Source organism: Hyperoodon ampullatus (assembly GCF_949752795.1).
Source record: "Hyperoodon ampullatus genome assembly, chromosome: 2".
In the NCBI taxonomy this organism is placed as follows: Eukaryota; Metazoa; Chordata; class Mammalia; order Artiodactyla; family Ziphiidae; genus Hyperoodon; species Hyperoodon ampullatus.
In genome coordinates this window covers 105,033,494-105,049,558 of record NC_136915.1, presented here as the reverse complement: position 1 = coordinate 105,049,558, position 16,065 = coordinate 105,033,494, and the positions used below count along the sequence as shown (strand labels likewise).

Sequence of the window (16,065 nt, the reverse complement as noted above, 5' to 3'; positions counted from 1 at the left end):
GCCTCCAGATTCCAGGACTCTAAAAGCAATAAGCAGTAACAGGCATAATTTCTCATGTGACCATCTTGTTAAGAATCAAAGCACATCAGGTCTCTGTCCTACACACACCAGAATATGTTTTGGTCAGGTATAAAATGGAATCATTTCAAAGTTGAAACATCTACAAGTTGAAAAGTCTTGCGGGGAATAGTCACGTTTCACCCTGCCATGTTGACTTAAGAGGTCCAGGTTTTCAAAAGGCCCCTCTCCAGACTAATTTCTGTAGTGGTCCATGTAAACAAAACACAGGTGAGAATGGTCTTTCTGGAGCTGCTTTCATCGAACAGCAGGATTTCTTGAAAGTGTGGTGTTGGCTAAATGTAACACAGGCAGAGGGTGAGCCTCTGTATTAAATACCCAGTGGTCTAAAGGTAAAAGGTCATCACTGGAGAACAGAAGATACAAGTATCTGAAAATAAAAGGGGAAAATGAGTTTCAATTAGAATTCAACAAGAAGATCAAGTGATCTCAGTTATAATGGCAGAGGACACCCATGACCTATTTTGAGCAGCTTTGATGAAAAACACACCAGAAAATGAACCTCATCCATTCAAATGATTAGAAACACAAAATATTCCAGAAGAGTGCATAAGAAAATCCAGTAAGATGAACTAGACCTTTGTAATAAGTCAGTTAAAAAGCAAATCCCATATACCTGCCTGAAACACATAAAACAACAAACTGTAAAATGGCATAAAACAAACCAATTCAGAATTTTTTAGAGACCATCTTTTAAAAATCAGATATAATATCAATCATTTGTTTTGGCAGCTTAGAGACCTCATAGTATAACTAGAAATTAATTAATCTCTATTTATTAATAAACACTGAAGGAACAAGTAAAGCACATTATTTGGACACAGCAAGGACTTTCACATACTCCTAATACATTAGTTTTTGCAGTTCTTAGAGCAGGTGCTGAAAACTTAAAGGTTTCAGAAACACTATGGATTTACAGGAGGTTTAATAATTAGTCTCTCTTAATAGGTAATAGTATTGTTTTTTCGGGTTTTTTTTGGCTGCACTGGGTCTTTGTTGCTGTACATGGGCTTTCTCTGGTTGTGGCGAGCAGGGGCTGCTCTTTGTTGCAGTGTATGGGCTTCTCATTGCAGTGGCTTCTCTTTTTGTGGAGCATGGGCTCTAGGTGTGCAGGCTTCAGTAGTTGCAGCACGCGTGCTCAGTAGTTGCAGCGCATGGGCTCTAGGGCATGCGGGCTCCAGTAGTTGTGGCTTGCGGGCTCTAGAGCGCAGGCTCAGTTGCTCTGTGGCATATGGGATCTCCCCGGGCCAGGGCTCGAACCCATGTCCCCCGCATTGGCAGGCAAATTCTTAACCACTGCGCCACCAGAGAAGTCCAATAGGTAATAGCATTGTTTATATGAAGGCATATGTTTATACCTTTCCATAAACACTGCAGGCCACAGTGGTAACTTAGAAATTAAAAATGATAGTTTACAAAATGATTATTACCACTATAGGTAAGAATATTATATACTATAATTGGGCAAATTCTAATCTAAATTCTATTAGGGGGTCATCAAAGTAAGCTTAAAGAAACAGCTATACAGAATCAGGAAATCTGGGTTCAAACTCTTGATCTTAGCAATGGCTGGGCCTTACTAGGCTTTGGTGAAGAACCCCTTTACAATATTTTAGCTAAACTTACTTTATTTTAAAAATAGGCACATTAATACCTTTTCTGCTTACTGTTATAGTTCTGGATGACAGAGTAAAAACACAGCACTGGGGTAAAGGAGGGTTGCTTATCAACTTTATAACTGGTAAACCTGGAATGGAGAGTGACAGTGCTTCTAATTTCACTTTGATCCTAGACCTTGAGATCTGCTTGACTGATTTATTCACCAGGTTACAGGCAGAGAAGGTAGAACTGAAAAAAGACTTGGATGGACATAGCAAGAGACTCTGCTGGGTCAGCTTACTGTATGGAGATCAGAAGCACAAGCCCTTTGTGTTCTGGGCACAAATGTGTCCAGGAGAGCTATGTTCTGTGTAGTTCCATGTCTGTTGGTTAAATGTGGGCAAATGTATCAGGCTCATTCTAATCTCATCACTACTTGGGAGAGGAGTAAGTGAAGGAATAGAGAGAAAATGCAGTTTCCTGCAAAATGATTCCTTTCCATTGGGGATGCTATAGAAGTACCTCACATAAACACACAAGTTATAAAAATCAATAAGATAGTAATTGTGTAAGTTTTAGATAACAGAAAGTGGTATTATTATTTTTAAACAATCATTTAAAAAATAATTTTAATACTACTGTAGTGGGTTGAACAGTCCCCACACCCCCCAATTCATATCCATCTGGAGCCTCAGAATGTGACTTTATTTGGAAATAGGGTCTTTGGGGATATAATTAGTCAAGGATCTCAAGAGGAAATCATCCTGGATTTAGGATGGGCCCTAAATCCAACGACCTCTACCTTTACAAGAGAAAGGAGAGAGAGATTTGGACCCAGAGACATATAGGGATGAAAGTCATGTGAAGGCAGAGGCGAAGACTGAAGTTAAGCTCCCACCATCCAAGGAACACCTTCAGAAGAAAATGATTTCAGACTTCTGGCCTCCAGGGCTGTGAGAGAATAGAATTTCTGTAATGCCACCAAGTTTGTGGTAATTTGTTATGGCAGCCCTAGGAAACTAATACAACTTCCATGTCTACCTCCTTAGGACACCTCTGGACCTTAAGTAGGGGTTTGGAATAAGACTAACTACTTGGAGAGTCAAATAATCCCTAGAGAGCAGAGGCTAGACTATATAGATATACAGATATATTTAAAAATTTATAACAAAATAAATGTTTAGAAGTACAGTAATATAGCTAAACAATTCATGTCAAGGACATGGTACACTACTACTGACTTAAATTTAAGATTTTTAACTTGGATTTTAAAAATAGAACAATTGAAGAAGTGTGATCTTTGCTGTGAAAGTTGAGGAAAGTCTAATCTAAATTAGCTATCAGACTACTAGATGTTTTTTCCTCTAATAAGGATTTTTTAAAACTATAGCTCAAAGTTAGAGCTAATAGATGACAAATGGCATTGACAAAGGCCTGTAAGTATATAAAAAGGCGCTATTTAGTACTTCAGTTTTACTGGATGTCTTGATGACTTTTTAGAGCTATTTTTAAATGCTGCTCACATACATCTTTTTTATCTTTCTCTTATCTACAAAGACAAGACATTCAGAGGAGGTGATGGTGCCAGAAGTCATCTCAACGTAAGTGTTGGCAGTAACCACCAAATAGGAAAGTTTTACAGAAAGAACAGTCAACAAAATCTGAGAAGAAACATTTAAGTGTCTATGGAGAAATGGTAAGGCTAAAGGAACCAACTACCAAGCTAATATGTTCTTTACTTAATCCTTTATGTTTACCAAATGAGCCTTGCCGACTTGTCTATTCTTTTTCACAACTAGCAGTGGCAATGTCCAGGGTATTATGGATAGATGTTACAATGTTAAAGGCTTGCATTAGAGACTACAAGTAACTCATAATAAAACCTCAGATTGTTTGAAAAATAATTTACTTAAACCTTCCATTTCATTTATACTCCTAATGTTTAAATAATGTCTTAGAATAGACTGGTTAGAAATCAAATTAAAGACACTCAGTGGAAATTATATTCTAAAAGATGATACATTAAAATATACAATTATTAACCTCTCCAAAAGATCTGCCCCTCTCTGCCTTTCCCCACATTTTTTCTCAAATCTTAAAGTTGTTTTTTGGCGGGAAAGGGTGGGGAAGAAAAAATATTGAAACAAATGTGGGTGTATTGTGGATTCAAATGCATTTTTTAAAAGATAAATTGAAGGAGGCAGAACATTTCTGGTATGCTTCAAAGGTTTAGGCTTTGTCATGAAACATAAGGGGGCTGGGGAAAATTCATCTTCCTCTGCCTTTAGGGGTCAAATAATTTAGGATGACTTTCCTATAGGATAGAGGATACATAAACTATCAATACATAAACAGTTGGGGTTATCTCACATAACAAAAAGCCCAGAGGTAGATGGTAACAAAGGTTGGTTAATTCAGCGGTAAAACATTGTCAGATCTCTGGGTTTTTAAAGATTAATGAAAAAATATTAAATTTTTCCTGGTGCCAAAAGACCTTATCCCCTTTTCCCTATTCTTAGGTCACTGCCTTGAGTCCCTTTGATATGTATGTAAAATCTTTTTTAAAGCTTCGTAAACCTCTTGCCAGCTTTACAATCCAGGAATGTTTTTCTTAAAAGGCCTGGGAGCCATGCCTTTGAAATATAAACATCAAGGAAGATAGCACCCCAATCTCTCTGTCACTGTGGGAGGTTAGCTTAGGTACCTTTCTCCAAGCTCTGATTAACCCTTTGTCATAAATACAGAAGTATTACTTTTCCACTGGATAAAGGCAATTAACACAGATGGCCACCCCAATCACCATGTGAATTTAGAATGTACTATGCATAGCAAATGGTGTTGTCAAGAAAGTACCCCTGATCCCTAAACTACGTGGGGGTTAATTCGAGTACAGTATCCCCGGGTCCTCTGTATTCCTAGTTCCTCCACATCCATGGATTCAACCAACCTTGGACTGTGTACTACTGTAGTACTGGATTGGCCAAAAAGGTTGTTCGGATTTTTCCATAATATGGCTCTAGGAGCGCTTAGTTGTCTTTAACTTCATTCAAAACAATTTTGTTAGATTGTATTGTGACAGCTGTCGTATCAGCGTACATTAAAAAAAACAACATCAAAATTGGTGAATCTTGTGTAGCCATTTTTATATTGAAGATTGAAGAAAAAAGCAACATTTTTGGCATACGCTTTATCATTTCAAGAAAGGTAAAAACGCAACTGAAACACAGAAAAAGATTTGTGCAGTGTATGGAGAAGGTGCTGTGACTGATCAAACATGTCAAAAACGGTTTGTGAAGTTTCATGTTGGAGATTTCTTGCTGGATGATGCTCCATGGTTGGGTAGACCAGTCGAAGTTGGTAACAAATCGAGACATTAATTGAGATATAACAATCAACGTTATACCACGCGGGAGATAGCCAACATACTCAAAATAACCAAATCAAGTGTTGAAAATCATTTACACCAGCTTCCTTATGTTAATCACTTTGATGTCTGGGTTCCACATAAGTTAAGCGAAAAAAAACTTCTTGACCACATTTCCACATTTGATTATCTACTTAAACATCATGAAAATGTTCCATTTTTAAAACAAATTGTGATGGGCGATGAAAAGTGGATACTGTACAATAATGTGGAATGGAAGAGATAGTGGGACAAGTAAAATGAACCACCACCAATCACACCAAAGGCCAGCCTTCATCCAAAGAAGGTGATGTTGTGTATATGGTGGGATTGGAAGGGAGCTCTATTATGAGCTCCTTCCGGAAAACCAAACTATTAATTCCAACAAGTACTGCTCCTAATTAGACCAACTGAAAGCAGCACTTGATGAAAAGCATCCAGAATTAGTCAACAGAAAATGCATAGTCTTCCATCATGATAACCCAAGACCGCATATTTCTTTGATGACCAGGCAAAAACTGTTACAGCTTGGCTGGGAAGTTCTGATTCATCCATCATATTCACCAGACATTGCACCTTCCAATGTCCATTTATTTTGGTCTTTACAAATTCTCTTAATGAAAAAAAATTCAATTCCCTGGAAGACTGTAAAAGGCACCTGGAATAGTTCTTCGCTCAAAAAAAGATAAAAAGTTTTGGGAAGATGGAATTATGAAGCTGCCTGAAAAATGGCACAAGGTAGTGGAACAAAACAGTGAATACGTTGTTCAATAAAATTCTTGGTGAAAATGAAAACTGTCTTTTATTTTTACTTAAAAACCGAAGGAACTTTTTGGCCAGCCCAATATTTACTATTGATAAATATCCACGTATAAGTGAACTCATGCAGTTCAAACCTGTGTTGCTCAAGAGTCAACTGTAGGGCTTCCCTGGTGGCACAGTGGTTAAGAATCTACCTGTCAATGCAGGGGACACGGGTTCGAGCCCTGGTCCGGGAAGATCCCACATGCTGCAGAACAACTAAGCCCGTGTGCCACAACTACTGAGCCTGTTCTCTAGAGCCCGTGAGCCATAACTACCGAAGCCTATGCGCCTAGAGCCCATGCTCCGCAACAAGCCACCACGATGAGTAGCCCACGCACTGAAGTGAAGAGTAGCCCCTGTTCGCTGCAACTAGAGAAAGCCCGCATGCAGCAACAAAGACCCAACACAGCCAAAAATAAATAAACAAAAAATAAAGAAAGAAAACAAAAAGAGTCAACTGTACTTTTACAGAAAGATAAATTATCATTTATCTTCAGAACATGTATGTAACTGATATATCTTCCTGGTTATATAGAAAGGTAAGATTTCTTTCTGTCTTTGCAATCTGCCTGTGATGGAAACTGTAGTCTGGTTTAATGCTTATTCAACAATAAAAATGCTTTCTTTCTCTGCTACATTTGTAAAGGCAGGAGATTTTGTTTCTAATTTTTTCCCAAGTAATCAGAATCTCCATGATTTTCTTGACTTTCTCCTCAGAATTATAAGATGATCCATGCATTGTATCTCCACACAAAAAGTCCAAACTCCAGAAATTAAAGAGACATCTTCAGGTGTGGGTAAATTCTGACATTCTAATAGGTGTGAAGTGGTATTGCACTGTAGCTTTAATTTATGCTAATGATGTTGAGCACTTTTTCATGAGCTTATTTGTCATCCTTCCCTCTTCTTTGAAGATATAAGTGATGTGTCTGTTAACTCTTTTGCCTGGTTTTAAACTGGTTGCATATTATCTTATTCTTGAGTTTTGAGTATTATATAACCTAGAAACAAGTCCTTTATCAGATATATACTTTGCAAAGATTCCAGTCTGTGACTTGACTTTTCATCATTTTACTTCATTTCCTTTCAAATGTCTTTCAAAGAGCTTATGTTTTTATTTTTTTTATGTTTATTTATTTTCTTATTAGTCATCCATTTTATACACATCAGTGTATACATGTCAATCCCAATCTCCCAATTCATCACACCACCACCACCCCCCGCCGCCTTCCCCCCTTGGTGTCCATACGTTTGTTCCAAAGAGCTTATGTTTTTAAATTTTAGACCAATTGATCAATTTGTTCTTTTATGGATTATGCTTGGTATAATATCTAAGAAATCTTTGCCTAGTCAAAGGTCACAAAGATTTTCTCCTATGTTTTCTATTAAAAGTTGTATTTTTTAGGTTTTAAATTTAGGTCTATAATCCGTTTTGAGTTGATTTCTATATATGCATACAGGTAACACATTTTTCTCAATCCAACTTTTCCCTTCTTTAAAATTATATATCTATTTTGTTGTGTTTCTCTCCATCATTCCTGAAAGAACATTAATATTGATTACAAAATCACATTTGTTGTAGTACCTTGATGTGATGTGTAATTTCTTTGGATCCTTGCAATCATTTAAAATAACAAGTTACTTTTCTCCCTTTGGGGCTCTCTCAGTCATATCTGTTTTCCTTTCACTACATTCCAGGGTAAGCTATAGGGGTTGGAGTTAAAGTACAGATGCTTTGGCATTTTATCTTACAATTCCCTTTGTAGCATGCCATTGATTCTCTAGTTTTTTACTGTGGTAAAAACACAGAACATAAAATTTACCATCTTAACCATTTTAAAATTCAGTGGTGTTATGTATATTCACATTATTGTGAAACATATCTCCAAAACTTTTTCATCTTGCAAAACTGAAACTCTATACCCTTTAAACAACAACTTCCCTTTTTCTCCTCCCCCAGCCCCTGATAACCACCTTTTACTTTCTTTTTCTATGAATCTGATTATAGATACTTCATGTAAGTGGAATCATAACAGTATTTGTCTTTTTGTGACTGGCTTATTTCACTTCACATAATATCCTCAATGTTCATCCATATTGTTGCTTCCCTGATTTTGATTCTAGAATCCTATCTCCCATTACTTTTACTAAATATTCTTTAGTCAGGATAATTTTCTTACTGTATTTTTAAAGAAAGGTAGCAATTATTTTCTCAAGCCAGATCCCTCTTTTCATGAAGTGACTTTCTGCTTTACATCACCTATTAACATCTTATGTATAACTTAGCATCATTTCAATCTTTTTTCATAACTACTCTAGCTCACATCAAAGTTCCTTTCTCTGAATTTCCAAAACATTTATATTCTATTTAGCACTGTATACATACTTTGTACTTTTATTGAGTTTGCCCATGACCAAGTAAGAGCTTTCTTAACTACACTACAAGCTCATGAGTAGAGTATATGTTTCATATACTTTAATTCTCAAATAGCACAATTATGAGATGAGAACAACTCCTTAATAAATACTTTTGACTTGACTTAGTCTATAAACCAGGCTTCAGGGCTAAGTGAGCAGAGAATAGCAGAGAACAGGAGATTTAATGCTCTTTTCTCATCCAGCTGGAAAAACAGTCCTCTCGTGGTAGAAAGTTAACTTTAGGATACAATTACAGATAAGATAAAAGATTTAAAAAAAAGATAAATGGAAGAGAATAGTGGCTTTGTTTTTTTGAGTCTTCCCTCTTGAACTATTTTTTCCTGCCTAAGAATCCTTACCCCAATAATATATCTCATTGATTCTTCCTCTCTCACAAATGTATTACTTAGACACTTTTTTATAGTATCGATAGTGTATATATGTCAATTTTTAAAGTTAAGAAAAAAAGAATGATGGAAAAGGAAAATAATCTTATTATGTGTTACTGCTACATAAGTACAATTTGAATTGTAGCTCCCTCTACTGCAGCAAAAGAAAACTGGCAAGGATATTTCAAAGTACACAGTTTACAAACTGAAAAAAATGCTTATATTAAACAGCGCAAGTGAAATTCACTCTGTGTGTGTGTCCCCTAGTGACTAAAATGTGGATTGCAGTGACACTGTGGTAAGTCCTAAGAGGGATTAAAAAATATGGTATACCTTCAGTATACCATTTGAGGAGACTGGACCACATAAATATAGCCATGATTTGCCCACCTGACCTCATGGTATACTAGCTATTCCTTGTCAGTATAGGTAAGTCCTTGATCCCTAATTGCTTCCATAAGTGGTTTACTGAGTCACAGGCGTCAGTGGTCTCAAAGTGTGATCCTCCAGACCAGCAGCATCAGCATCACTTGGGAACTTGTTCTCAGACCCCACTCTAGACCTTCTAATCAGAAACTTTGGCAATGGAGCTCAGCAATGTTTTAAGCTTTCCAGGTGATTCTGATGCATGCTCAAGTTTAAGAACCACTGCCCTAGGTTTACCAATTTTGTAACTTCTATCACCAGTTTGTACTGTTTCTGCTTTTCTCCATGTGGGCATCTGAACCTTTGACTCTCTACTGAAAACAGATCAACTGCCCTGACTCCTCCACTTTTCACATTTTGCCTTGTGCCGTTCCTTCTTGCTTTATTAATTTCTTGACCCACTCATTATTAGCTATATTCTAGCACTAACTGAATTCTGAGTTCAAGCCCTGAGCCTCAAGCAGGAAATAAAATAGTTCTATTATTCTCTTCTCCTTCCCACTCCCATTTTTGTAAGATCTTATAAAAGTGCTGTTTTTCAGCTCTCTCTCAGAATCAAATGATTCAATCCTTTACTCCACAAATATTTAATACTGAAACAACTATGTGTGGCTCCACCACTGATGCTGGGGATAAAACAATAACTAAAATATACAAATATCACCGCCCTCGTGGAGTTTGTATTCTAAGGCATATATTCTTATATGCCTAAGGAAATTATACAGTATGTTAGAAGACAGGTGCTATGGCGAAAATTAAAGTAAGAGAAAATGAGGGAATAAGGGGACAAACTGAAATTTTATATAGGATAATCAGGAATGCTTTAAAAAATACAGTTAGAAATGATAAAGTGATACAATCAGAAGCTACTTAAGACCTGAAACTGTAAAACTTCTAGAAGAAAACAGAGAAAGAGCTCCTTGACATGGGTCTTGGCAATGATTTTTTGGATATGACACCAAAAGCACAAGCAACAAAGGCAAAAATAAATAAGTGGAACTATATCAAACTAAAAAGCTTCTGCACAGCAAAAGAAACAATCAAAAAAATGAACAGGCAACCTATAGAATGGGAGAAAATAGCTGCAAATCATATATCTGACAGGGGTTAATATCCAAAATATATAAAGAACTAACACAACTCAATAGCTAAAAACCAAACAACCCAGTTAAAAAATGGGCAGAGAAATTGAACATTTTCCCAAAACGACACACAAATGGCCAACAGCTGATACATGTAAAGATGTTCAACATTACTAATCATCAGGGAAATGCAAATCAAAACCACAATGAGATACCACCTCACACCTGTTTCAAAGACTATTATCAAAAAAGACAAGAGATAACAAGTGTTGGTGAAGATGTGGAGAAAAGGAAACGCTTGTGTACTCTTGGTGGGAATGCAGTTCAAGTCTTGCACATGATGTTCTACATGATGAATACTTAAACGATGATGATGACACAAAAACATCTCATTCCATACAGTTCTTGCCGTATAGTTATTAGATTTTCACACGGAGACACACACACATGCACAACAGATAAGTTTATTAAATGTACAACATGACGATCTAATCATTAAGTGGACCACCATCAGAAAGGTCTCCATCCTCAACATCTTCATGTTGAGTAGGCTGAGGAGGAAGTGGTAGAGAGGAGGTTGGTCTTGCTGTCTCAGAGGTGGAAGAGGAGGTAGGAGAGGAAGGCGCACTCAGTATAGCTTTATGGAAACACATCATAAATTCTGAATGTTTTGCTTTTTCATTTCTCCAAAAATGTTTTTATGTGGTTCCAATCCTTCCTCCACTGTTTGCTTTAGTTTCAGTGCCCATATCATAGAAGGTCCATGTCATAAAAGAAGTCAAAAGCAGTCTTGAATAATTGGAACCCTCCTGCCAAATTGTCTAAGGTCCATCTGTTTTCTGGCACTGCTTCTTCCATGTCTTCTTCCTCATCATCTGCCACTGGTTTGGAAGTGCTCATCTTTTGTTAATTCCTCTGGTGTGGTGTCTAATAGCTCTTAAATTCCTCAAGATCTGTATCTTGAAACTCTTCACCTCCCCGTTTTGCCATATCCACAATCTCTTTCATGATTTCCTTGACTGGCTCTGTTGTAAATCCTGTGAAGTTATGCACAACATCTGGACACAGTTTCCTCCAACAAGAATTTAATGGCTTTTTCTTTAATAATGATGGCATATTCAGTGGTGTAATCCTTCCAGACTTTCATGATGTTTTCTCTGTTGCGGTTCTCTTCCACAGCGCTGACAGACTTTTCCATAGAGTACTGTGTGAAATGAGCCTTAAAGGTCCTTACGACCCCCTGATCTAGAGGCTGAATTAGAGATGTTGTGTTTGGAGGCAAGTAGGCCACTTTGACGCCTTTGGTGGTGAACTCTGGGGCTCTAGGGGGCCAGGGTCATTGTCCAATAACGAAAGAACTCTAAAAGGCAGTCTCTCTCTTTTTTTTTTTGAATTTTATTTATTTTTTTATACAGCAGGTTCTCATTAGTTATCCATTTTATACATATTAGTATACATATGTCAATCCCAATCTCCCAATTCTTCACATCACCACCCCTGTCCCCCTGCTGCTTTCCTAAAAGGCAGTCTCTTACTGGCAAGGTACTTCCTGACTTCAGGGACAAAGCATCGATGGAACAAATTCAGAAAAAGGGTTCTCCTACAGGCCTTCTTACTGTTTAACACAAACAAAAGACGTGCTGCTGGTGTTTGTCTTTCCCCCTCAAGGCTCAAGGGTTAATTAGCAGCTCTGGAGATAAGGGCAGTTCTTACGATAAACCCAACTGCATTTGCACAAAACAGTAGAGTTAGCCTATCCCTTCCTGCCTTAAATCCTGGTGCTTACTTCTCTTCTTTACTAATAAATGTCCTCTGTGGCACTTTTTCTTTTTCCAGAAGAGGGCACTTTTGTCTGCATTAAAACCTGTTTAGGCAGATATTCTTTCTCCTCAACGATTTTCTTAATGGTGTCTGGGAACTCCTCTGCTGCCTCTTGGTCAGCAGAAGCTGCTTCTCCTGTTGTGTTATCATGACATTTTTAAAGCCAAATCTCTTTCTAAAATTAGCAAACCATTCTTTACAGGCATTAGATCCTTCACCTTCCTTTTGCTTTAAGTTGTCATATAATGACTTTGCTTTTTCTCAAATCATATTAGAGCCTATAGGAATGCCTCGCAATCCTGCACCCACATAAAAAGCTGCATTTTCAATACAAGATAAAAAGGTATTTTGCAAAAAGTGCAAGGTTTTTGTGCCTACTGGTGTAGCTGCAGTGATGCCTTCATGAATTTTTCTTTTTTTTTTTTCACACTCGTCCTTACACTGGATTCATCTATCATGCAGTCGTGAGAAAACCCAGCTACAGACCTCAATCTACGGTACATATCAAGCAATTCAACTTTTTCTTGAAATGTCAACGTCATGACTTTTCTCTGCTTCTTAGGAACATGTCCAGCATCACTAGTGGCACTTTGTAGGGGTTCCATGGTGTTATCCAAGATTTACAGCATTACACTAAACATGATGAAAAATATACTTAAAAACAGTGAGAGATCACTTTTTTCGATACGCAATTTACTAGAGATGAACTGCTCACATGGAGATGATTAGCATCACTAGGCATTTTTTTTTAATTTTTGGATTTTATTTTACTTTTTTATACAGTAGGTTCTTATTGGTCATCAATTTTACAAACATCAGTGTATACATGTCAAATCCAATCGCCCAATTCATCACACCACCATACCTAACCCCGCCCACGGCTTTCCCCCCTTGGTGTCCGTACGTTTGTTCTCTACATCTGTGTCTCAAATTCTGCCCTGCAAACCGGATCACCTGTACCATTTTTCTAGGTTCCACATACATGCGTTAATATACGGTATTTGTTTTACTCCTTCTGACTTACTTCACTCTTACTTACAGTCTCTAGATCCATCCACGTCTCAACAAATGACCCAATTTCATTTCTTTTTATGGCTGAGTAATATTCCATTGTATATATGTACCACATCTTCTTTATCCATTCGTCTGTCCATGGGCATTTAGGTTGCTTCCATGACCTGGCAATTGTAAATAGTGCTGCATGAACATTGGGGTGCATGTGTCTTTTTGAATTATGGTTTTCTCTGGGTATATGCCCAGTAGTGGGATTACTGGATCATATGGTAATTCTATTTTTACTTTTTTAAGGAACATCCATACTGTTCTCCATAGCGGCTGTATCAATTTACATTCCCACCAACAGTGCAAGAGGGCTCCCTTTTCGCCACACCCTCTCCAGCATTTGTTGTTTGTAGATTTTCTGATGATGCCCATTCTAACTGGTGTGAGGTGATACCTCACTGTAGTTTTGATTTGCATTTCTCTAATAATTAGTGATGTTGAGCAGCTTTTCATGTGATTCTTGGCTATCTGTATGTCTTCTTTGGAGAAATGTCTATTTCGGTCTTCTGCCCATTTTTGGATTGGGTTGTCTGTTTCTTTAATATTGAGTTGCATAAGCTATTTACATATTTTGGAAATTAATCCTTTGTCCACTGATTCGTTTGCAAATGTTATCTCCCATTCTGAGGGTTGTCTTTTCGTCTTGTTTATGGTTTCCTTTGCTGTGCAAAACCTTTTAAGTTTCATTAGGTCCCATTTGTTTATTTTTATTTTTATTTCAATTACTCTAGGAGGTGGATCAAAAAAGATCTTGCTGTGATTTATGTCAAAGTGTGTTCTTCCTATGTTTTCCTCTAAGAGTTTTATAGTGTCCAGTCTTACATTTAGGTCTCTAATCCATTTTGAGTTTATTTTTGTGTTTGGTGTTAGGGAGTGTTCTAATTTCATTCTTTTACATGTAGCTGTCCAGTTTTCCCAGCACCACTTATTGAAGAGACTGTCTTTTCTCCATTGTATACCCTTGCCTCCTTTGTCATAGATTAGTTGACCATAGGTGTGTGGGCTTATCTCTGGGCTTTCTATCTTGTTCCATTGATCTATGTTTCTGCTTTTGTGCCAGTACCATATTGTCTTGATTACTGTAGCTTTCTAGTATAGTCTGAAATCAGGAAGCCTGATTCCTCCAGCTCTGTTTTTTTCCCACAAGACTGCTTTGGCTATGCAGGGTCTTCTGTGTCCCCATACAAATTTTCTTTTTTGTGGTACACGGGCCTCCCACTGCTGTGGCCTCTCCCGTTGCGGAGCACAGGCTCCGGACGTGCAGGCTGAGCGGCCAAGGCTCACGGGGCCAGCCGTGCCGTTGCATGTGGGATCCTCCTGGACCGGGGCATGAACCCGTGTCCCCTGCATCAGCAGGCAGACTCTCAACCACTGTGCCACTAGGGAAGCCCCTCCATACAAATTTTAAGATTTTTTGTTCTAGTTCCGTAAAAAATGCCATTGGTAATTTGATAGGGATTGCATTGAATCTGTAGATTGCTTTGGGTAGTATAGTCATTTTCACAATATTGATTCTTCCAATCCAAGAACATGGTATATCTCTCCATCCGTTGACATCATTACTATCTTTCATCAGTGTCATAGTTTTCTGCATACAGGTCTTTTGTCTCCTTAGGTAGGTTTATTCCTAGGTATTTTATTCTTTTTGTTGCAATGGTAAAAGGGAGTGTTTCCTTAATGTCTCTTTCAGATTTTTCATTGTTAGTGTATAGGAATGCAAGAGATTTCTGTGGATTAATTTTGTATCCTGCAACTTTACCAAATTCATTAATTAGCTCTAGTAGTTTTCTGGTGGCATTTTTAGGATCCTCTATGTATAGTATCATGTCATCTGAAAACAGTGACAGTTTTACTCCTTCTTTTTCAATTTGTGTTCCTTTCTTTTTCTTCTCTGATTGCTATGGCTAGGACTTCCAAAACTATGCTGAATAATAATGGTGAGAGTGGACATCCTTGTCTTGTTCCTGATCTTCGAGGAAATGTTTTCAGTTTTTCACCATTGAGAATGATGTTTGCTGTGGGTTTGTCATATATGGCCTTTATTATGTTGAGGTAGGTTCCTTCTATACCCACTTTCTGGAGTTTTTGTCATAAATGGGTGTTGAATTTTGTCAAAAGCTTTTTCTGCATCTATAGAGAGGAGCATAAGGTTTTTATTCTTCAATTTGTTAATTTGGTGTATCACATTGATTGATTTGCATATATTGAAGAATCCTTGTATCCCTGGGATAAATCCCACTTGATCATGATGTATGATCCTTTAATCTGTTGTTGGATTCTGTTTGCTGGTATTTTGTTGAGGATTTTTGCATCTATATTCATCAGTGATATTGGTCTGTAATTTTCTTTTCTTGTAGTATCTTTGTCTGGTTTTGGTATCAGGGTGATGGTGGCCTCATAGAATGAGTTTGGGAGTGTTACTTCCTCTGCAATTTTTTGGATGAGTTTGAGAAGGATGGGTGTTAGCTCTTCTCTAAATGCTTCATAGATTTCCCCTGTGAAGCCATGTGGTCCTGGACTTTTGTTTGTTGGAAGATTTTAAAACACAGTTTCAATTTCGTTACTTGTGATTGGTCTGTTCATATTTTCTATTTCTTCCTGGTTCAGTCTTGGAAGGTTATACCCTTCTAAGAATTTGTCCATTTCTTCCAGGTTGTCCATTTTATTGGCATAGCGTAGCTGGTAGTAGTCTCTTAGGATGTTTTGTATTTTCTGTGGTGTCTGTTGTAACTTCTTTTTCATTCCTAATTTTATTGATTTGAGTCCTCTCCCTCTTTTTCTTGATGAGTCTGGCTAATGGTTTATCAATTTTGTTTATCTTCTCGAAAAGCAGCTTTTAGTTTTATTGATCTTTGCTATTGTTTTCTTTGTTTCTATTTCATTCATTTCTGATCTGATCTTTATGATTTCTTTCCTTCTGCTAACTTTGGGTTTTGTTTGTACTTCTTTCTCCAGTTCCTTTAGGTGTAAGGTTAGATTGTTT

At 37.4% G+C, this 16,065-nt stretch overlaps 1 protein-coding gene across 1 annotated transcript in view; it reads right to left on the bottom strand.

Annotated features, from left to right (window-relative positions):
• Positions 1-315: 315 nt before the first annotated feature.
• The window catches only part of MAN1A2 (mannosidase alpha class 1A member 2), a gene marked incomplete at its 3' end in the record, with an annotated part of 137,438 nt that continues 121,688 nt past the window's right edge, over positions 316-16,065 (bottom strand). Inside the window, exon 13 of the mRNA XM_079726582.1 lies at positions 316-448. Coding sequence (XP_079582708.1) covers positions 316-448 — 133 coding nt within the window. The remainder of the gene's footprint in view (positions 449-16,065) is intronic.